Source organism: Tympanuchus pallidicinctus, unplaced genomic scaffold (genome assembly GCF_026119805.1).
Source record: "Tympanuchus pallidicinctus isolate F22 unplaced genomic scaffold, pur_lepc_1.0 scaffold12, whole genome shotgun sequence".
In the NCBI taxonomy this organism is placed as follows: domain Eukaryota; kingdom Metazoa; phylum Chordata; class Aves; order Galliformes; family Phasianidae; genus Tympanuchus; species Tympanuchus pallidicinctus.
The window spans coordinates 705,398-728,624 of NW_026294637.1; the positions used below are offsets into that span (position 1 = coordinate 705,398).

The 23,227-nt window shown below is 44.2% G+C and overlaps 1 protein-coding gene and 1 long non-coding RNA gene across 4 annotated transcripts; both read left to right on the forward strand.

The window, feature by feature from the left end:
* Positions 1-2: 2 nt before the first annotated feature.
* MORF4L1 (mortality factor 4 like 1) lies at positions 3-21,600 on the forward strand. 3 transcript variants are annotated; one of them, XM_052671821.1, is made up of 13 exons: positions 3-140; positions 4,111-4,157; positions 6,236-6,303; positions 8,470-8,556; positions 9,249-9,329; positions 11,796-11,858; positions 16,926-16,951; positions 17,540-17,628; positions 17,919-18,020; positions 18,801-18,889; positions 19,455-19,627; positions 19,910-19,994; positions 20,935-21,600. In XM_052671821.1, the coding sequence occupies exons 1-13, from the start codon at positions 101-103 to the stop codon at positions 21,017-21,019; spliced, it is 1,035 nt and encodes a 344-aa protein (XP_052527781.1). In that variant the 5' UTR covers positions 3-100; the 3' UTR covers positions 21,020-21,600. The 3 variants fall into 3 exon arrangements, with proteins under 3 accessions (XP_052527781.1, XP_052527783.1, XP_052527782.1); XM_052671823.1 differs by lacking the exon at positions 19,910-19,994; XM_052671822.1 differs by lacking the exon at positions 11,796-11,858.
* On the forward strand, positions 11,865-15,994 carry LOC128075259 (uncharacterized). Its single transcript, XR_008203708.1, has 2 exons — positions 11,865-13,655; positions 13,710-15,994. It is a non-coding gene; the product is annotated as an uncharacterized LOC128075259 (long non-coding RNA).
* Positions 21,601-23,227: the final 1,627 nt, after the last annotated feature.

The window sequence follows — 23,227 nt, forward strand, 5'->3', positions numbered from 1 at the left end:
CATGCGCGGTGCGGAGGGGTTGGGGCCGGCCGTGCAGAATGCGGCGGAGGTGGTGAGGCCCCCGCGGGGAGGGGGCGGGAGGAGGGCGAGGCACTTATAAATGGCGCCCAAGCAGGACCCCAAGCCCAAATTCCAGGAGGGTGAGTGCGGGCGGGGGTCGGCGGGCCGGGCGCGGCGCTGGGGGTCGCGGGTGAGCGCCGAGGGAGCGGCGGCCGTGTGGGAGCGGAGCGGGCGGCGGGCTGGAGGCCGTGACGGGCACGGGGCCTGCGAGCCGCACGGCTGCGCCGAGCCCGAGGGCTGAGAGCGGCTCTGCGGCGGTGGGCGGGCCGAGGAGAAACAAAGGAAACGGTTTTGAGGGAGTCCTGCTGAAAAAGGAAAGCTGCCGTGCTCACGGGCGGGGGCCCGATGTCCCCTTGAAGTCTGATGTTCCCTTGGGGCCCTGCGGCGGCACGGCGCCGTTGGGGTCTCAGCTTTCGCCTCTCCGCCGTAGCAGAGGCAGCGTGTGGGGAAAAATGGATTCCTCTCTTCCTATTCCTCGGCTTTTCTGCCCGTAAGACCTGGGCGTTCCCTTCTCCCCCGATATCCTACGTATGCTCGTTTTCCGGCAGGTGTTAAAGCCGTTGACATCTCCTAAGTCTGTTAGGGTTTGTATCTGCTCGGCTCGATGCTCCGCTGCCCGTGCTGTGGAGCTGGGCTGGGGTTCCTCGCAAAGAAGGAGGCTCGGGGCTCTGCACTGATACAGCTGGTGGAATCCATACCTGCATGAGAGCAGCGGAGACGTTAGGGTAAATGGTAGGATTCTGCCGCTTAGAAGGCTTATTTTGTGTATGTCGTGGTTTTAAAATGATTGATGCTAATACTGGCAAATGAAGGTTTGTTCCCCTTTTCTCTGCCTGGTCCTCACTGTGGCTTCTGTCTTGAGCAGCTGGCTTTGCAGAGGAGTGCCTGGCAGCAGCGACTGGATGGCAGCTGATGTCAGAGCATGTTCTGCTGTTCTGAGTGACCATAGCAGTGTTACCAACCTGCAGAGTTAATCAGGATTTAATGTGTGTTTCACGTTGTAGTGAGTTAATGCAAAATGTAGCGAACTGGAAGTTGAGTAGAATTCCGAGCTGACATATTCATAGCTGTAGGAGTCCAAGCAGCATAAATTCAGTACGGAAGTTAAAATATGAGCTTTCTTACCTAAATATAAATGCTTGTGAGCTCAGCACTAGCATTTAATTGAAGAAGTGTCCTATGAATGAAGCTTCCTGAAGTGCTGAAACTGAAGCGTTTTATTATGGCAATCACAGCGTGGCAAATAAAATTATGTGTAACTTGAAATCCTGTTGTTGAATAGTGTTGGGTGGGGTTGGAAACTGTTTTGTAACAGTTACAGGCACTTCCTGTAAAGGAATGGGTGAGAAGGAGACAGGATTTCTGTGAATACAGTGGAAAGCCTGGAACACCCAGTTGTCCTACTGGCAATATGGGGTATCCCTTAAAGTGAAGGAACTGTCATTTTTTTCATGTAGGCTTCAGAAATGAGATCAGATCTGGTCAAGTGCGAATTAATGGTTCTTTGGTGTTCTTGCGTCTTCTCACAGGCAAGAGAAAATGGAGAATATTGAATCTTTCTCAGCTGTCAAGTTCAATCTTTGACTTGCTTAGAGCAGGTTTGTTCCCTGATGATGGTGATGAGATATCTCTGCTCCCACATCTGTTCTCAAGATGACTTGTTAGCCTTCCACTTTGACATCAAAGGCAAGTCATGTGTCACGTCCTTCACACACAACTTGAGAACTTATTGTTTCTATAAATACTCTGCGTGCAAAACAATTGTAGGAGGGGGCAGCTGAACTGAGACTTCCCCGAGCTGTTCCTCACAGTCTTTGATGCCAGAAGACTTGCTGGTCCGGAGCCTGCTTTGTGTTTGAGCAGGGTGTGCTGGCCTGGTGCCGGTATGGGAGCTGTTAGTACCCAGCACAAATGCTCTGTGCACCTTGGCTTCCTCAAGTGTTGGCAGAGCAGGTCCAGGTATTTCCTATCAGCTATTTTAGCTAAAGAACTCTTTTCTTACAAGTCCTGCTTGTGGGATAATGAGTAGGTGTGGGTGTTACTGTGGCAGTGCAGGAGAGAAACGGTCTGCTGCTCCTGTTAGGGCCATTCTGTTTTTGTGGCATCCTTTCTGCACAACTAAGGTTTGTGTTCCTTAATCTCAGAGTTTTGTCTGGAAAGGCTTTATATGATATTTATAACGGAGATGTGTTTTCCAGTTGTGCCCAAGTGAGCAACATAAAGCATGAGGTTAATGGAACTTTTCATTCTTAGCTCTGATTATGAAGATTCTTGTTTAGTGTTCTTTGTTTTTGCATAAAAGTACTTCAAGTACCAAAAGAATCACTTGTTGGCAAATCTCTAGCTCTTTTTCCAACGTACAGGAGCTTTTTACAAGTTGAAATACATTTCTGACATAGTTGTGTGTTCTTGGACTTTACTGTGAATACTTCAGTTCTGTGAGGAGCGTGTGGCTCATAGCCTAGGCAGTACATCTTTTGATGGCAATGCTCTCCCTAGTCAGCATACAAGTTAATTAGTAAACTCACAGATGTGTACTTGCCCATCCGAGCCTCCTGCTGCTGGGTGATGTTTGGTAGCAGTTGTGCTCTTTGGAGAAACTGCTGTGTATCTGCTTGTATCCCGCTCTTGCTGTTAAAATGGTGCCCAAATCCTCCTCCTCTGATTGAAACAAAATCAGGCAACCTCCCTGACCTTCTCAGAGCGGCGCTTCAGAATGCGTGTGAGAGCTGCTCGGTGCCCTCACCAAAAGAAATTGAGGTGTGGGGATATTTGTTTTTTTTTTCAGCAGTTTGCAGAGCGATTCTTTACAGCCAGTCTGGTTACAAGTTGTGTAAACGTCGCGTTGTGTCTGAGGTGGGGAAAGGCAAATACGGCCAGGATTGTTCAGCTTTCAAGAGTGGTCACGCTTAAAGGCTCTGCGTGCTGTTGCTGGACTTACCCCTTGAGTATGTAGAAATGAGTGTTGAGGAGTAGAGTAAATTTTGCAATAGAGGGTACTTTTAAACCCACAGCCTGCAAATCGGTTGGTTTTGAGCTGCTCACGAGGAGCTCCAGAGCTGCGGGGCTGAGGAGGCATCGTGCTGCTGGTCCTCCCAGCCCACCCAGCACAGGTGCTGAGGCACTGCTCTGCCCTGTGTGTCCTGGCTGCGTGCTGCACACTGGACTGTTCTGCAGCTTTTCTTTCAGAACATGTGATGCATCACAGCTCTCAAGAAGGAAACATCTGCACTCCAGCATCTTCTGTTGAGTACACTCAAATTCCTGCAGAATAGAACTGCACACTAGGGCTTACCACTTGCAGGTGGGAGGGAGGCTGAAGGATGAGCTCTTCCTGCTTAAAACCATGAAGTGAGCATTTTTTCTAGCTGTCGCACAACCCTGCCACTGTTCTGTCCCACAAATGGTTGGAGAAATGTTGGAATTCTTACTTCATTGAACCGGAAATGCCAGGTGTTGCACTTCCTACCAGGAGGGGAGTGCTGGTAGCACTTCTGTTTGTGTTTGCAGCTTGAGATAGAGGGGTGGCACCTGATAGCAAGAGCAGATTCCCTGCTCTGAGTCAAATTGCAATGTCATGAAGACTTAGGAATCCCTTACAGCAAAATGGTTTTACCTGCTGAAGTGCACGTTTGCACCAAGCCAGGGTGTTTTCATATCTGTGTCTGAAGTTACGGCTCTGAAGGAGGTCTGGGTGCCAGTAACTTGAGCTGGCAGAGGCTAGAAGTATGGGCAGGATTATAGGTTTGAGTGTCAACTGTTTGCTGAAAAAAAACCCCAGCAAAACAGAACTGTGGGTGGCTTGGATGCAGCTGGTGTGCAGCTTTCCTTGTGCAAGTGCTCTCTGGGGAAGTCCATGGGGAATCTTTCCTTCATGGCTTCAGTAATCTGCTTCGATCCTCTGATATGACAAAAAGTTTTCAATCACCAGCATGGTTCTCAAAATCTCTTGGAGTTTCTTGCTAGGTTGATGTAGGATTTGTTCTGTGATAACATTTGAGAAATGGCCCTGGTTTTATTCTAAGATGGCTTTCTGTGACTGTCTTTCAGGTGAACGAGTGCTTTGTTTTCATGGACCTCTCCTTTATGAAGCAAAGGTATGTGGCTGCTCATTACTGCACGTGGTTCTGACTTGCCCAGGAAAATAAAGAATTGCAGGAGATTACTTGCTGTGCCTTACCTCCCTAGGAGTAATGACTGAAGCAAGATGAAGGAAAACATGCTATTATATACACTTCAGTTTTTTATTATGTTCTTTATTATGGAGAAGCTTAAAAAAAAAAAACAAAAACAAAAAATCAGCAAAAACAACTCAGGACCCACAGCAGCTGTTCTGATGAGTTACTAAGGTTATATCTTTTGTGTTGAACATCTCTAATGCATGTGTTCCCACAGCACTGCACAGCAAACTTGGAACGAGTGCATGAACCAGCATCAGAGCAGTATGGGAAGTTAGAATTTATCGATCCATATGCAGTAACTATACAGTGCAGATTTAAATGAGGTCTACTTAAGATGCTTTTGGCTGAAAGCTGCTATCTTTTAACAGCTGCAAGCTGCCTGGAAGTACTGTTATGCTTATCCATTAATTCTCTTCCTTCTCTTAGGAAGGGAAATATTTTGGTGTGGGATGGTATTTATTTGAATATTCATGCTCACTTTGATTCCTCATAACCAGTAGAGGCTTTTTAAGCCTACGGTCTGACTGTGGCTTTAAATCCAGGTCTGCAGTGAACTAGCAAGTTCAAATGAATAAGCAGTGCAGTAGTGTGTCAGCAGGGTCAGCATATCCTTACTCCTTGTTGTGAGTCCAGGTGAGACTGAGTTTGTTCCAAATATGGTGGAGTTGAGATCAGTAGTGGAATATGTTGTTCCACTTTGTTGGCAATTAAGCATTGATGATTTTTTTTTTTTAAATTGGGAAGGCATGGGATGGAGTCCTGACAGTGATGCTGAGGAAAATGCTGTACAGCAGGAGGCTGAATTCTCAGGAGTGCTTATAGGTGACCCAGCATAGTGCATAAATACCCATTCTGAGTTGTGTAAGTCAATTTCCCACTTCAATAGAGAAAGCCTTAAAATGGAACCAAAAGATGGAGCTGAAGAGCATGTTCATGTCTCTGCAGTAGATTGAGGTGAGGATGCTGTGGGGTAGAATGGTGACATGTACCCCAGCATCTCCAGAACATACCTTTCTGGAGAAGTGCCTTATCCAGCCCTAAGCTGGGGACTTAATTTGGCACGGCTGGGAAGTTTGGAGATGTAGCTGGACACAAAGATGAACTGTGAGAGGTTATGCAGTCTGTCTTCTGAGCTGTGCTCTTGCAGGAGGAGGTCTGTCTCTGGCTGTGCTTTCCTTCTATTGGAAAGTTGTCTTGCATGTCAGACTGCAGATGCAGGAGAAAACTGTTAATGAGCAGTGTGTGTAGCTGTTGCAGCTCATTGAAGTCTTCCTCTGGATGTGCTGATGTTACATCTGACAGGCTCTTGGGAGGGCCCTTCTTAAAATTAAGGCACACAGGTTCCTGTGAGGGATGCTTCTGAGTGGTGGTGTGGATTAATTGGGGCAACCTTGTCCTGTATATTCCCTTGTCTTATTGGTCTCACCTCAGTCTTGGTGTATGAGGTTACTGTCTTCTGAGGCCAGCCTTTGGATGGAGATAACCTTTTACTTACCCCGTGTTTAAATTCTCAGTCTAGAAAACTCCTATCCTACTGAGTACTTTCTACTGAATACAGTGTGCTCTCTGTGACTGCAGAGATCCGTGTTATTTACTTTACTTTTGAAGACTCTTCTACTTCAGCCAGCTTACCTGCCTGTGAGGTAGGGGCCTGCATGTGAGCAAGCTCTCTGAATGGCTTACAGCTAACCCTGGACTAGTTAAGTGGCTGTGTAGTTAATCTGGTGCTCCTCAGGGGTTTTGGATCCTTCTCATGGCTGAAGGTGGCCCTTTGGATAGCTCAGCACAGTTGCTTTGCTTAGACCTTCCAGATCTGTAAATAGGCAGCAACTTGTGTTAGACAACTTAGTTTCTGCTGTGGAGTTGCTGCCAGGTATTTCAGTTGCATGCATGGAAATCTCTGCACGTTTAGAGTCTGAAAGCTTATGAAGCAAAACTTGTTTGGTCATCTTTGTTCTCATTGGTGCTAACAGAACTCTTCTCCTCTGTTCCAGTGTGTAAAGGTTGCCATAAAGGACAAGCAAGTGAAATACTTTATTCATTACAGTGGTTGGAATAAAAAGTAAGTATTTGCATGAAGTGGAGTCAGTCCTCTTTTTTTTTTTTTTATCTGTTGGAATATTAGCTTGATGAACAAGTTCTGCCATCTGTGTGTTACTGGAGAATTTTCTAAAATTAACCCAAATATTTCTTATACGTAGGCCCATGATTTGTAGTAACAAAAGATTGCCTAACTCACAGTTTCCTTCCTGCAGGGCTTTGGTTGTGTAGGCAAAGTAGCTTACGGTGTCTGTAGACTCATAGGAAGGCTTGTTTGTTCAGCTTTGAAAACAGTTACTATAGTTCCCTCCTGGCAGAGATGTCAATATGGAAACTTCTGTTTTGGTAGGAGAGAGCTGCAATGGAGCCAAGTATTCTTCTCAGAAAGCCAGTGAATTTCAGTCTTAAATGTTGCTGGCAGCAAAGATCTGGTAAATAGTGTCTTTGTGAAGGCTGCGTTCAGAGTTGGGAGGGCTGTCTGTGTCAGTCCCTCACAGGAGCAGACTTAGCCTGTCGTTCAGTTCTGGCCTGTCATGCAGAGGTAGCATTAGAGAAACCTTTCCCTTCTGCAAAACTAATAAGATTCTAGGTGAGAGACTTCTGAAGATGGCTTCACGATGTAATGGTCAGCCCTCTAAAGAGGATTTCACGAGGTTACTGTGTTCAATAGTTGCTTTTTGCCCGTCAAGTTCTGTGGCAGGGTTTTCAATTTAAGAATTACTGTTTTTTTTCCTTAGTGATTATAAGCTTCAGCTCTTCAAGCTCCAGAAATCTTTCAGATTTTGCTTCATGTCAGTGCTACGGATTCTCGAGCAAATACTGTCACTAATATCTTGACCTCACTGACTTCACTAAAAGCTGCACTTCACATCCTAATGCCTACAGTTCTCTGTAAATGCATCTATCCCCTTCCCTGCCAGCGGGCAGGTAACTGTCACTGCTTACTATAAAGCATTTACAGGGAGCGTAACTGATTCTTAAGCTGGCTGCTCTGTGTCAGTGAGGCAGCATGGATGTGGTACTTCATTTCCTTGTTTATCTCTGGTGGTGAAGGGTGCTGTAAATGATGTCGTAACTCCTGCTTTTCTTTTCATGCTTGTGTTGCTTGAAGGTTTTCTTACCTTCAGGCTTCCAGTTAACTACATTAAAAGTGGCATTGCTGCAAGATTTAGATGGAACAGTGATTGTTTAGTTCTGGTTGACATAATTTTAGTCCTTTATTAATTGCTCAGTTCAACTTTTGATGCAAATATTGACAGGATGTGAGAGCTTCCTCATGCGGTGGAATGCGTGCTGCAGTTAAGTTTCTTTGAAAGTGTCACAGCTGTACAGCCAGGAGTAAGAGAAGTGGCTTTCCTATCTGACCAAAATGTGACACTAAAGTACATGCAGCTGCCAGTCTGTTTCTCTAACACTTGGTGGCTAAGCTTGGCTTGTCTCAATCCTGAAAGCCTTGTACTCCTGTAATAATATTGCTTTGATTGCGTTGATGTTGCTAGAGTAGCAGCTACTGCCATCCAATGGGAATGATGTGGAAATCTACATAGTGAGCTTTCACTTATGCGTTTCAGAATAACGTGGCCACTTTTAATGTGCTTTTATTTGAAATAATTTGTCAGATTGCTCAGATTATCCACTCTGTCAAAGTGGAATTACTGCTCATAATGGCAATTTCCCCAACACCTGTTCTCTTAAATCGTTCACTTCAGATTCTTCAAATATTCATGCCATCTTGGTTTCCTTCACAGACAGAAATCAGAGCACTTCTTCTTACAGTAAGATCTTATTGCTGAATTTGTTAACCTATAAAATGTTGGAATAGATAAAGGAAACTCACAGAATAATACAGTTATGGCTACAGATGTCCCATAACTTAGTAAGTGTAGCTTTTCTTTTTCCTGAAATGACTCTTTTAAATTAAAAACAATTCCCACCCTCCCAAATTGCCCATCCTATGAGTTTGGGGAACTCTTCTGAATGTACTGAGGGTTGCACTTCCCTAGAAAAGCTGTTACCACTTCAGACAGTGGGGAATGTGTTTGGCAATTCACACTCCGTTGTGTCAGTCCATGGCTTGTCACAAAAGCAGATTTCAGTCTCAGATTCTGTGAAGCTTTTAATTGATTCTGTTGTGTAGAATGTGATTACATAGTGGTTTTGAATGATTAATTATTGTTCTTTTTTCCAGCTGGGATGAATGGGTTCCAGAAAGCAGAGTGCTCAAATACGTGGATACCAATTTGCAGAAACAAAAAGAACTTCAAAAAGCCAATCAGTAAGTGTTTTTCCTTAGAAGTTGTTCTCAGCAGAATCATTTGTTCTGTAGAACTTCAATCTAACTGCTGCATATTAGAGGAGGTTGGTAAGTTCAAAACAAACAACTCACAGCAGATGCCTTCAAGAAGTATGAGTTTCTCTTTTTATTCTGGAGGTGCTTTGGCTTAGAGGGATTCTGATCTTTGTACTCCAGAAGCTTATAGAGTGAACTGCTCCTTAGTTTTCAGAGTAGGGCGATGAGAGCCAGGCACACTGACTAACTGGAAGCATATTCTGTCACATGGAAATAAGGAGACTAAAAATGACCCTCCTGCAGTATCCTTAAGATGTATTTTTAAGCAGTGAGGATGGTCTTCCTAGGAAACACTTAACAACTCCAGACTTGGTCCGAAGCAACCTTTTTTTCAGTATATGTGTTATTTTTTTAGCAGAGGTTAGCTGTTGTTTCCAGGTCACTGGGTAACAAGGATTGAGGAGGTGTAAATGGGAGTTCATGCCTTGAAAGGTTTGTTACATGAATAAGCTTAAGAACGTCTTGCTGTTTAGTTGCACTTGTTCCTTCTTTGTTAAATACTGTCTCTGATTTACTTGCTAGCAGTTCTCTAAATGATTTGTGTAACTGTTTACCTTTTGAGGGAAAACAAGCTGCTTTTTCAGGTAGTCTTATTGCCAAATTTATTCTTTTCAAAGGGAACAATATGCAGAGGGGAAGATGAGAGGTGCTGCTCCAGGCAAGAAGACATCTGGTCTGCAGCAGAAAAATGTTGAAGTGTAAGAAACTTTTCATTTAAAAACCAAAACCAAACTGTTGCTTAGAATTCTACTGCTGATCTTCAAATGGTATTTCCCTACGATTTGGCCTCCGTTCCACTACTCCCCACACAAGCTATACAGGTGTTTACTTTTGTGGTATCTGAAAGGCCTTTGGTGAAGTACTGTACTGAAACCATCTTCTAAGATGGAATGGTGCTTAATATTGAGTCAAGGTACTGAATAGGTTGGATGTTAACAATTTATAGTTCCTCTTTTGAATACTATTCCCCTCAAGTTAGTGAACCGACACTCAAATGTGGGAAGCTCCCTTAAGACTTGTTTATCTTGGTCAAATTGAGCAGAATTGTTTAGTTCTTCTAAGGAGCCCAAGCTCTGACACAGAAAAATCCTTAAAATGCCTTGCCCTGTTACTGTGCAGTTATAAATTTGCATTTAGGAAGCCTTTATTTTGTTGTTTTTTGCCAAATCTAAACACACATGCTGTTAAAATGCTTTTCCACCTTAAGAGACCAGAAGCAAGCTCAGATGTTTGTCAGGAGAAAAAATACAAAATGCAACTTTCAGTTTTCTTTCATTTCATCCTTTTTGTTTTTTCAGAATAGGCTTGCATGGCCTTACTCTTAGGTTCTTACAGTCAGTACAGCTCTGCTTTGCTCATGTGCCATGAAACTCTTCTGCTGGAGTAGTACTTGACTTGTTTAATTGTGAAGGTGCTCATTACCAGCGTCATGTTTTGAACTCCTAACTTCATTTCTGATTCTGATCTTTGAGGAAGCTGCTGAGATGGCATTGTTTCCTAGGAGAATTTGGCTCGCACTTCATGCCTCCTTTAGGGGCAGCTTTGTGTTACGAAGTGTTTCATTGGTTTGAGAAGTGCAGTGGCAGTGGATGAAGGCTTTGTTGCTGTAGGTGCCGAGCGTAGATTTAGCTTTGGAGTTGGCCGAGGCCCAGCCAAGGCTGTAAATTGTCTCTTGGTTTTTGGAATGGAGTTTCAGATGGATCTGGTCATAATGCTGCATATACTCCTTGTCTACTGCTGCAGGTTGTGAGGTACCTTAGCTGCACTGGTTTTGTGTGCTTTCTCAGCTTGGGATGGGCCTCTACAGAGTTCCTAATGGATGTCATTATCAACTAATGAAAGCATCTAAATTGTGATAGTTACTAATGGGGCTACTTGAGAGGTGGTTGCACTTGAGTCTATTTGCTTTTTAGTCACTGGAAGTAGAATTAATTCTTTAAGCTGGGAAGCGATGGCTCGATCGTAAATGTTTCCATGACTACCGAACGCCTTGCAGAGGAGATCTCAGTAGTGCTTCAGGACTGCATTCCCTGTGCTATCAGCTTTGGTCATGTTAGAGGTGCAGGCTGATTGCAGTGGGTTGCTTGATTTTTTTTTTTTTATTATTATTTTTTTATTTTTTTTCCAGCTGAAAAAATGCTGAATGCTCACCTGCACTTGAAAAGCAGTAGAATTCAAAGTTGTCTCAATTCTCTCAAGCACATACAATAATGCTAAATCTGAGATAGACTGGCACAGCAAAAAGGACTTCATCTTAAACTTCTGTCCAATTCCAAAGCTCAAAAGCATGTTACCACATCTGTCTCTTCTCTTCAGTTGAAACCAGTTGGGTGAAGGGAATGGCTTTGCTTTTTTCTATTGTCACTATAGTAAGCATGGGGGATTGTTTCTCATGTAGAAAAACATGCAAAACTTTTCGTGGTGACTGGAAAAATTAATTTCTAAGTGGTGGATTATTAATGTAGTGAAGGGGAAGAGGGAAAACTGGTCGCTGGAACAGCAGTCTTCCGATGTGAAAGATAACAGGGTCTCATGCTTGTTGCACTGATCTTGCTCCTAGTCTCTAGCTATTACCAGCATCCTTCTAAATTAGACCTGGTTCTTCCAATAAAGTCTCCCCATTTTTTCTTCCCTGTCTGGAGGCTGAGGGAGAGGCAATGCTTTGACCTAACCTAGCAGTGATGCAAAGTTGTAATGCTGCTGTGTTGTTGAAAGAGCCACTGCTGCTTGTGTTCTGCTTACAACTAAAGGCAAGATGGCTTCTGAAAACCAAAACATCTGGAAGTAGTTTGAAAACATCGGGGTTATTCTGATGTAATTCTAAGGTCTTTGCAGGTACATGAAGTATTGTTGGTGGGGAGGGGGAGAAACCAATGAGCAAATATGCTAAAGAGGGTAACCCTGACAAGCGATTTGGCCTCAAAAGTTACCTTTGTAGCATTCTTGGAGGATTGAACAGAGGGAGAGAACTTGCTAATTTGTTCCTCAGCCAAACTGTAGTGAGAAGGAGATAACAGTCCAAGAACAACTTATCCTCCAGGAATGCTCAGTAAATCTATAATGTACTGCTAGAAAGGTAAATTTTTGAATCTTAAATAGATCCTCTTGAAGGCTGAGCACTGGGTCTGACATTCTTTCCTTAACTCAACCCCCATTGTGCCTAGATTTTTCAGACGAGATGGAGCGCATACTGTTTGCTGTTTGGAGACCCCTACCATATCGACGCGGTGAGTTAAGGATGGATTGTCAAACCAGGATTTTCATCCTGAAATCCAGACCTCCTTGCTTTCATAGATTTCTTTAAGAGACTCTTAAAGTCTTCAGTTGTAATAATGTAAGCTTTGGTAGCAATTGAGTTAACGATTCTAAGTACTGCAGTATGTTGTTCTTTGTGTTTTAAAGCCAGTGTGGACTGATGGTTTTTAGTTTCTCTGAAATGCACACGTCTTCAGGTGGGGAAGGGCATGCTGTGGGTAGTCAAATGCCTTCAGTCTGCTAGTTAATATTTGGAAGGTAACTGATGTCAGTTTTAAAACTGCCTGGTTCTAGAAGTTTACAGTTGCTCTGCATGCTTACTGTATCCTGGAGCCGTGGAAATCGCTCCAAACGGTGCTGTTCTGTAAGACCAGAGAGCTGGGCTGTGGCGACCAACTGTTACAAATGTGAGGACTGATCCTGCCTTTTTAATCTGCTCTGTTTTTGTCACTGGCTTGAATCTGTTCAGAGTAACGGTTCCTGTAAACTGCAGCAATGAGTTGAAAACGGCTTTTAAGGCTATTAATAAGCAATATTTAATCACATAGAAATATGCATGAAATGCTATTTGTACACAGCTGTTTTGAAATTAATTGATGGTTTTGTATTAATTAGAAAAACTATCATAAGCATTTGTGTAGTTACAGTGAGTTTTGAAAGGTGAAGTACAACACTGCAGATGCTGGCTTCCTCAACCTGTGTCATGTATGGTGCTGCTGAACAACAGCTTCTAAGAACATGAGCTGGTTTTGATGAGCGTGGTGTGATAGAAAACTGTTAGCCTGTGCTTAGAAAGTAAGAAGGGCAACCTGAAATATTGGAGTGACAACATGGCCCAGGCTTACAAAAAGCTTCTGGGCTTTTTTTACTGAGGCATTTACAAGCAGTCTCATCAGAGATGCTTTCAAAACAGTATCTCAACTGAAACATGGAAGTTATTGTCATTCCTTCTGACAGAAGTCCTGTTCTTAAGCTGAATACGTCACTTAAAAACGCGTGCTCTGGCTGCATGTCTTCTGTGGCATCCTTTACTACCACTGGCACAACTAGCAGCTCTTACAAAAGCTACTCTCAGTCCTCTAGGTGCCAGGTAGCTTCATGCCACTGCCTGCGTGCCAGTTGTCTGAGCACTGTAATGGAATGTGAGCTCCAGTGGAGATCTTCCTAACCTGCTCAGCTGCCTGGTCACTGCGAGGTGTACTTAGGGACAGGCAAGTGACTCAAGTCTGTGAGGTTTTTCTACCAAAAGATACCACTTCTGCTTCTATCAGTCTAATCAAGGAGCTTCAAAGCTCCAACATGTCGAGGAGTCCTAAATCCACCACACTTAGAACTTGTGAAGCGATTGGGCTTCTGGCATCCACACCATTCAGTGGTAGGATGCTTCTCCTTCAAATTCAGTGCTGTGCTGAGGAGGGGAGGAAGGAGGAGGGCTATTCTGTCACTCTTGATGTCTGCTGCCTGGGTTTTAAAGTCGATTTCTTTTTTTTGAGGAAAGAATAATTAATTCTTCCAGCTTCATCCTTTATCTCTAATGATACCTCTGTAATATTTCTGCTTTTCTTTCTGCCTAGTGGTTCCTCTCAGCACAGAACCCAGAGGTGCATGTAGTTCTGACTTGGGTATTTATACTTTTCCTGATAGTGTTGGATGCTTTAATTGAATTTTGGTAGGAGTGCTGTTCCTCAGAGCCAATTCAGTGACCGAGCTGCTTGAGCAGTGGAAGGCTGGCAGGCTCTTTCCAACGTGCTTATTTTCCATACTTGGTTGTTTTCACTTAAGGTCTTTATTACCATTCACCTCCAATCAGGAGAGACTTTGAGATTTTTTTTTTACATCTTTGTCATTGTATCCTGAGCAAACTGGCACCTCGTTCATCTTTTTGTGGTGCTCACAAATGTCTTAAAGCTCAAATCCCTGAGACCCACGTGTAGCCCACCTTCATTCTGCTGCTTGTATCTTAACCAGCTGTTGTAGGGAGGTTCTAACGGACTTCTGTGTCCTTTTAGAACACGTGAGGATTTGGGGAACGTGGAGCACTTGTAGCTGTTTGTGAAACTTTAAACTAGGTGGTCATAGACTCCTCCCTCTTGTGGAGCATGCACACCTTGCAATGTCTTGGTTTTTTTCCTGAACTCATTAGTCTGTGTTGAATTCTTTTGTGAGCTGCTCTTGTTTTCTACTGACATCTGACTCCAGAAGATGCCTTCATAGATCTGAGCACTAATGCCTACTGTCCTGTGCACAAACTGCTAGCTACTTGAGGCGGTGTCCAAGGGCTGTGACAAGTACTTGGGTATCCTTGTTCCGACGGATGTTTGGAAGGGTGAGGTGCAGGCATTCAGCATATGCTCTTCTCTGGCAGCCTCCTTAGTTGCACTTACCATTTGATTGTACATCATCTTGTTTTGGATACTGCAATTGAAAGTTCAGCATTGTGCTGGGGACTACTTGTTTTCCTTCCGAGTCTCACCCTTGACTTACAGTACTTAATTGCATTGAGCTGTTTTGTAAGCTGTAGTTGTATTCATTTCCTGCTGATTGTCTTGTTTCTGTGCAATTGCAGATCTTGTAATGTCAGCATCTTCACTTGATGATTGGCTTTCCAGTTCAGTGTCATTTTTTGATTACTCATATTGGAGTACTGTGGATGTAGGGGCCTGTCCTCATTTGGCTTAATCAAAACCCTCCAGTGAGGTCTGGGTTTCCTTCCTCCCAGAATTCCCATTGCTGACCTTGCTACTGCTGCTGAGGTAATGTCAGACTACAGTAGGCTACATCCTTCAGGTTTGAGCTGTGAGGTCTTTAGCACCTGGCAACTCTCTGATCAGTCTTAATTAAAACTTTCCACTGGAGCTTCCCTGGCAGTTCCCTGTTGCTTCTTAGTTTTATTGTTGGCTAATTCTATATGGAAATGCTGTTCAGTGGTGCATGTAAACTTGCAGCCAGGCTGTACTTTGTACATGAAGTCTGTCAAATATCTCATGCTGCTGTGCCTGTGTTTTTGGGCTTGTTCATCATGCGTGAAGTGACACAGAAGGATGTGCTTTAGGCTGTGCCAGCTGTATTTCATCTTTTTGTATCACTTCAGGACTTGAATTCCCTTGCAGGAAATTGTTGTCTGCCATCACGAGGAACATATATGGCGTTCTTCAGCTGTGTCTCAATGAGTCTGCTTAAGATATGCTGCTCCTCCTAGATTCCAGGTTCTCTCAGTAAGGCTGTCTGCACCGCCTGTACACAAATGCTGCATCTCTCTCCTGGATACTGAGTGCACTGCATGCTTAAGATACTCCACAGAAGCATTTGTCTTGCACAGCTGTTCTAACCTAGTGAAAAGTTACTCCAGACTGTCTGCTGCAGGTCTGCCAAGTGCTAATGCTTTGTCTCTAACCTGAGATTTTTGTTTGTTTGCTAACTGAGATTTGTCTTTTAGACTGCAAACAGATGGCTGCTTTGACTTGGTGCAAAGGTGTATACCTTGAGTGTAAAGAATCAGGAAGTAAGGAAAGAGGTGGGAGAGTACAAGCGCCTGCCCAGAGTGGATTTATGCTAGACTGTGTGATTCAGTAGCATAGCTGTGGTGTATGTCTTGATTACAGTATTTCTTAAAGTATTTTATACGGCCTGCCTACACCGGTTTGCTAAGACTCTGCTAGCCTGATGCTCTAAAACTATTTTTATCTTGACAGTAATTCTCAAAAGAACTCCATCTCTGCTTGTTCACTCCAGGTTTCGAAGAAAAGACTCTCCTCAGTGCACAAGTCCTTTGTCAGTGACTTGACTTGGCAGTTGTTACTTCTTCCTGGAGAGAGAGGGGATCTTTATTCTACCCACAGTTCTTTTTAAGCCTAATGATTGTGATTTGAAGCCCGAAAAAGGTGTTACTCTTCTGATTTCAGACCTTTCTAGAGACTCTGCCTGCTTGCTGACCCAGATCACCCAGCTCAGAGGCTGGCCACAAATGTCACTTAACGTGGTGATGAGGTTTCCAAAGAAATAATGATGTACTGCTATAAAGCTTTATCTCATGACCTGGGATCTTGCACACAGAAATTTTTTTTTTACTTTGAGGCATTTAATTGGATTCCCATTAATAATAAACAGGTGGGAACATGGCTGGTAATGCTCTTAGTTCCAGCTTTCTTACTAAATGAATAAAATCAGTGAACATACAAAGTTCAAATAATGAAAATCTGCTAGGACACTTTAATTTGTTTCTAATATCTCTTGACATATCTGAGTATTTGCATAGAGCAGGCATTGCATGCCAGGTACTCTTTAAATGTTTGCAAGTTAGCTTCCCAGTGTGGCTGCTTGGAATAGAAATGGAGGTTAAGGCTGGAGGACTGAGGGAAGACTGAAGGATGTGTGGTAAAGTTTGAGAGCAGTATTTGGAAGAAGGTAAATATTAGGAATGCTTCTATTCAGTATGGTTCCAAATGTTACAAGTGAGAGCCAGGTGTAACTGTGATCTCCCCTGAACTTCAGTGCCATCGTGGGCGCTCCATGCGACCTGGTGCACACAGTGAATTCTCATGGTGCTGTTCAAAGTTCCTTGTGCTGCTGCAGTGCTAAAATTGTTCTTCCAGTGCTCTACAGGAGAGTCAGTTGGCTGAGATGCCTGATTCTTCCCTGCCCTTCATTCTGTCTTTAAGAGATCTCTGAAGTACTGAAATAACACCTCTACAGGCATTTGGGAAATACAAAATGTTTGTGGATGTTCCTTGGTGATGATGGCCAGGAGTGCTTTAAGATGCTTGATTTTTGCAAGCACTCATGGCCTGTCTTCTGGATTGCTGTAGATTTGAGTTGAATTAATCCCCCCAAAAGTGAATGCTACCCTGTGTCATAGAAAAACCTTGACGCATCGGCACTGTGGTGGTAAATAATCCCTGGCAGTTCTCCTTTTGTTGTTTTCTAAATGCTTTGTAGGCCTCTGAGTTTGTGGGTCTGAACTTACTGTACTTTTTTCTGGCTTTCAGTTCATTCAGTACTTTCATCTTTATGTTTGCAATAATTTGTGTTCTTCATTGCAGGAAAACAAAAAAGAACAAGCAGAAAAGTAAGTACACCTTTATTCTGTGTGTAAGTGGATATGCTTAGGGAAGGATTCTTAGCTGGAATAGGACCTTAAACCTGCCCCTGCTGAGTTTAGTTCCTGCACCTTACGGTGCTCCTCCTGGACCTCAGGTGTCTCTTCTGTAAAATTCCCTAGTTAATAAAATAGGGATGTGTAACTTGCTGCCTTGTCATGGGCTGTTCCAGCCTGTCAGGATTTAGACCCTTTGGAAGCAGAATGTAAGGTGGTATCCCCACTAATCTGCTGAAATAATTCTCAATAGTAAAGTCCCACTTCAGTTTCCTTACCAAGATGGGACGTGCTTGCACTGCTGATTGCTGGTTCCAGAAGGTTTCTTCCAAAGAGCACTGGATATGCTTTGTTCTTAGTGCAGAAATCTCCATCTTCACATACATGCGATGTAGCAGTTAAAACACAGACATGTGATGTGCAGTTAGTTTTGAACAAAACCACGTGAAAGGATATTTGAGGGAAATCTGAATACTACTTTTAAATCCTAAACATTTCTTTTTTATTGGTATTTCATATGACCAGACTTCTTACCCAGCACGCTGTCTTTCTTCTGTGCAGCTCCTGGAATTGGAGAAGGGAGCAGTAGCAGTGAGACTCCTCAGCCTCCTAGGAAGAAGAGGGCACGAGTAGATCCAACAGTCGAAAGTGTATGTGCTTATGATTCTCCTGCAGGATTCTTGATGGGGAGCAGAAGAGCTGCTTTGCTCAGAAATACAGACAGCAGCACTTGGTCCTGCAGTGTGAATTGTTACGACTTTGTGAAATGCGAGGCCTGCTGGGTGGCCTGAAAACCTGAGCTATTTCCCTGTTCCCCTAAAGGCAACTCAGCAATTCCTTACTCCTGTAGTGTATTTGCTTTGTGGAAAGGATGGGATGAGTGGCTTATCTTGGTTGATTATCTGAAAGTAAGTAGTGTGAATCCACTTCTTTGTTCTAGGAAGAAACATTTATGAACAGAGTTGAAGTAAAGGTGAAAATCCCGGAAGAGTTGAAACCGTGGTTGGTAGATGACTGGGACTTGATCACCAGGCAAAAACAGGTGACTTTGGACAGAGCAGCCTGTCAATGTGTGGGCAGGGACAGTAATCAGGAATTTTGTATCTCGTTTGAGTGCAGAGCAGCAAAGTCCTCAGAGTTCAACAGAAGCCTTTCTGGACGGTTCTGATTGCAGTTGGATTTTACCTGTGCAGCAGAGCTGCGTGTGAGTTTGTAGAGTGTAATCAGTCTAATTGGACATAAGCTAAAAGTCAACTAATTTTAAGTTCTGTGGTGTTCCTCTAATCATGTTTGGCCTGTTGGAACGCTTTGAGGAGTTTGCTTAGGTGACAGAATTAGTCTGTATGAGCATTGCAGGTGATGTCTTACCTCAGTTCCATCCTGTCTTATTTACACATCATTGTGAAAGCATTTCAGGCATCTACAGCTCTGACAGAAAGCAGTCTTAGAATAGTGATTGTTAACTGTGCTGCCAAGCTGGATCTGCGTAAAGCCTCTTGATACAGTAATTTTACCTAAAATAAACTGTCTTCCATTGTAAGAAATATTATCTTTTTTCAGGAACTTGTTAGTGAGTGAAACTACTTTGTATTCTTCTTGCCAGTTTTACTAAGTGTTGTTGAAAACTGTTGGCCCCAGCAGGTGCCCAGCAGTCTTGTTTGCTTCCAGTACCAGTATTGGGTGCTGACCTGTGGATGCACTTTACACCTTAACCTAGAACTTTGTTCTAGAGATTTCCTTATGTCACTGTAAGATAAGCACGCAGATAGAAAAGTCTGTGTAAGTTTGACAGTTTGTATTTTCTGTTTTGTTTTTTCCACAGCTTTTCTATCTTCCTGCCAAGAAGAACGTTGACTCTATTTTAGAGGATTATGCAAACTACAAGAAATCTAGAGGGAATACTGATAACAAGTAGGTAGCAGTCATTTCAGCTCTCGAATATGTCTCCCTGTTGTTGGATTGCAAGTTTCTTCATGAACAAGAGAAGTTGTTAAACACATCCCAGTGCCAGGGGGGTCCAGGTCTCCAAGGACACGATTCAAGAGCACTGTCCTACTTCCTGAACGTTTTCTCTCTCCCTGGCACTCTGCCCTGCCTGACGCTTTCTCCTAAATGAAGTGTAGAAGCCACATCAGGAGTTCTCTGTTCTCTACCTGTTCTCACCCACTCACCAGTGAACAAAGTTCATGTTGCTTTGAATGAGTGCTGAGTCAAGCGAACTTGAGTAGGTGAAAAAAAAAGCAAGGTGCTTTTTGGCTTACGTAAATTCTTTCTGTGTTAAAAGCAGTCAGTAAAGGAGGGGCTGAGCTGCACAGCTGCAGGGAGTTCTGCATTTCAAGGTCTGCAGACAGATTTCCTGGAGAAATCTGAAGCTTTGTAAAAGATCTTCAGAATTTTGGCTTGGTAAATCTGGCAAATCTAACTCTGTGTCCAGGCAGGTGTAAGAACAAGGCTGACAGTTTTCTCTGTTTACCAGGGAGTATGCAGTCAACGAAGTTGTGGCTGGAATTAAAGAATACTTCAATGTCATGCTGGGAACACAACTGCTGTACAAGTTTGAGAGGCCCCAGTATGCTGAAATCTTAGCAGATCATCCAGATGCTCCCATGTCTCAAGTCTACGGTGCCCCACATCTGCTGAGGCTGTTTGGTGAGTATGACATAGAGATTAAGGAGTGGTTAAGAGCATCTGAATGCTTCCTTCTCCTGTCTTGAGTCTCGGCGAGTGGGAACTGCAGAAATTGGAGAGGCAAATTCCAAAACCTGTGACTTCTTTATGTGCCTTATGTTCAGTCATGCAAGGATTTGGAATGCACGTTGTTTCTGGTTAGCTTGTGTGTGGGAATGGATTCCTGGGCTCTTTATGTATGCTAGTGTAGGTTTAGACTTGCTGTAATACTTTATAACTGAAGTGCTACTTGTTTTGAAACAGTTCGGATTGGAGCTATGCTTGCTTACACGCCTCTTGATGAGAAGAGTCTGGCTTTGCTGTTAAACTATTTGCATGACTTCTTAAAGTAAGTATTTCTCAAATCTTTCAGCAAGAGAACAATAAATGCACTACTGTGGTGTGACCTGTTCTCAGTGAGCAGGTGTGTGTGCATGCACACTGCCAGCTCACAGCATCACTGCAGCTTACCACTTCTGCTGCACTTAATTTCTTGATCAGCTTCTAGCAAAGCCTCAAGCTTCCATTTTTGTTTGTTTTGGAGAGAAGAAACGTTCTTTGTTTTCATACAAGGTTTTAATGGTCGGCTGTAGTCTGTGGAAACACTGATTTGTGAATCATTGGGGGTAACAAAGCATTAAGCTGTTTGCCAGTAAACGTCAACTTACCTCTTCCAGTAAGCTATGGAGGTCAAAAGGAAATCCTCAGCACTTCCAAAACACGCCTTGCCCTGCAGGAAGGCTGGACATGAGTTGGCCTGATCTCCAGGGCAAATTGCCTTGGAGTGATCCTGAAGTCTTAAGCTAGCAGTCGTTCTGTGGGTATGGAAGTAAAGACCAGTGCTGAAGTTCTGTCAGCTGCAGAGCTGGGAAGGTGAAGCCGGTGTGTTGACTGAGTGCACACGTGAGCAGTGCAGCGCTGCCTTGCTGTGGCTCCATCCGTGTGTGCTGACAGCTGTCCTGTCCCTGCTTCACAACCACTGGCAGGAGCTGCATTCCTGGTGTAGCAGCTGACTGAACCTCCAGTGCAAAGTGTTTCATCCTGTTAATCTTCACCTCCCTGTGCTTGCTTGGAGCCAAGAGCTCTTGACAACAGCTTGTTTGGAATTGATTTTTGGCATGAGCTGTCGGATCCTTAATTGCTTTGGACAGCTGACTCTTTCTAGCAGTTGTATGCGTCGGTTTGTGCTCCTGGAATCTCACAATGTGATTTCAATAAACATCTCATCGTTTGTGATACTGAATAACTTCTTGGGAAAGGAGCCTTAACCTTTGTGATACCTTTCCTAGGTACTTAGCAAAGAATTCCTCCGCGTTGTTCAGTGCCAGCGACTACGAAGTGGCCCCTCCTGAGTACCATCGGAAAGCAGTATAGTGCTGTGCTGCTCTGCCAGGAAGCCTGGGATCCTCGTCGTGCTTCTCCATCTTGTTCTTCACATCCTTCTATTGCACATGTCCTCTTCTGCACAGACTGTGAACATAACGTGAATAAAGTTGTGTGTTGAGTATGGAGCTGCCATTTGTAAGTTCTGAAATCTTTCTTGTACTGAAATGGAAGATTTATTGGAAACTCTTTGGTGTTTCTGGCTTGCTGTTTGCATCACTGGAATGTAAAAAGAGTGCAGGTATGGTATTCATTGTATAAACTCTTCAGTGCTCACAGGTCTCATTTGCCTGACTAACCTTCATGGCACAGTGATGGCAAACCCAGGCTCGGACCCGTGAGGTTTGTGATCACCCAGTGTTGGTGCTATTGATCTGACTCTCAAACCCATTTACTTTCTTGGTGTTGAAAGTAAAATGTTTGGTCTGTAAATGTATGCTTTTGTTAGTTGAATTGTAATTTTTTTATTTTCTAACAGTAGGAAAATGTGTTATCCTATAGTAGTGTCTTGGGAATGTTGGTCTTTCACAGAGCTGTTTTATGAATCTTCAAATAAACTTTTTTAATTTCAAGTGTTTGATTTCTCTTTGGATTAGTCACTCGTAGTGTCCTATCACTGATTTCAGGGTGTTTCCACGAATATAAAGTCTTGCAGTACTAACTGGGAGGTGCTTTGTCCCTAATTTAAGGACTCTTAGTTAAATCTAATGCATCTGATCTCGGGGTGAGCTTTTCCTCTGGGCTCATTCCATGGTTCCTAAGTGCTAAGAATGCAGTTTCACTTTCCTGTCGGAGCTGTGAGCTGCACAGAGGTGCAGCTACGTGGCAGCAGCTGTGCTTTGCAGAGGCACTCGCTGGCTGTGTCTCTTGATTGAAAACACAGGGCTTGCTATGAAGTCAGTAATGAAATTCGTTTAAATTCACCTTTCCTCCCTTTTCTTGTTTCTCTAACTTTCTTGCAGCCAGTGCTTCTGGAATACTCAGGATTGCTTCTTCAGAAGGCTTTCACAAACAGCTCTGTGACATCAGTTAGCTGCTGCTCTTTGCTCACTGTGACCATTACCCAAAAGAAGAGCTGAAATGCTGATCTGAGTTTGAACAGTAGGATTATCCTCTGCCAAGCCGCCCCAAGGCTGGAAGCAACCTTTGCAGAGCAATGTTTGTGTGCAGGAGCTGTGAGCATGGCTCGTGCTGCCGTCGTGCTGCGGTGCCCCTGGGAGCCTGCTTGAAGATGGGGCACAGCTCCCTTCAGTAGGCTTTGCATGTGGGCTCACGGGGATTTACACACACTCTGATGACACGCATGGAGATTATTCAAAGCCTTGCCCTAGTCACTCCCGCTAATTAGCTTGCTAATTGTTACTAATTGTAGAAAAAAATTGCGGAGAGCATCTGCAGAGCTCCCTGCCCAAGTGCCCATCGCCCCCAAGGGCACCTGCAGGAGCTGTGCGAGCTGCTCGGCGCCTCCCTCCTGCAGCCCTGCACGCACCCTGCAGGCAGTCCGGGCTCTGCTGCCTTCCTGGGCATCACAAAACTCCGCTTCTGGCCGAGTCTATCAGATTTCTGCAGCTGCTGTGTGGCCGGGGGGAGCAGGGGGCTCCTGTTGGTGCTCCTGCAGTGGAGCGGCACCATCAGGGCTGAGCTCATCCATCCAACGTGTGCTTCACACCAGCTTCCCTCCTATGAGCACATCCTGGCTGTGTTGGCTTCGTTTCTCCTTTGCTCACATGCAGAAATACCCTGAGCAGAACTCCGCATGTTTTCCAAACGTTTCCACGTCTCCCTTGCCTGGTGCTGGCACCAGCCCTTCCTATGGCTGTCACCCTGGAGCTGCAGAGCATCCAACGACCACAGGGGTGTGAGGGGCGCCCAGCACTGCGAGGCTTACGCATGGCTTAGCTCAGATGCTGCTCGTCACCTTTAATTTGCACTGAAGGGTTGCTAAATCCAGAAATGAAGGCAGCTTGCTAATTAGTTTATTTAAAGCTGTCTTTCAGGAGTGCTGCTCGATCATCCTCCCGGGGCGGTGGAAGGATGTCATTACAGGAGCTGGAAAAGCCAAAGACGCGCTCCTTCCCTCCTGCACATCTCCCAGAGCCCGCAGAGATCAAAGGCTGTGACAGAGCACAGCGTCACCTAATGAAAGCAGGAGGGCGAGAGCAGCCCTGTGTCCCCACGGAGCTTTCATTCCAGGATGAG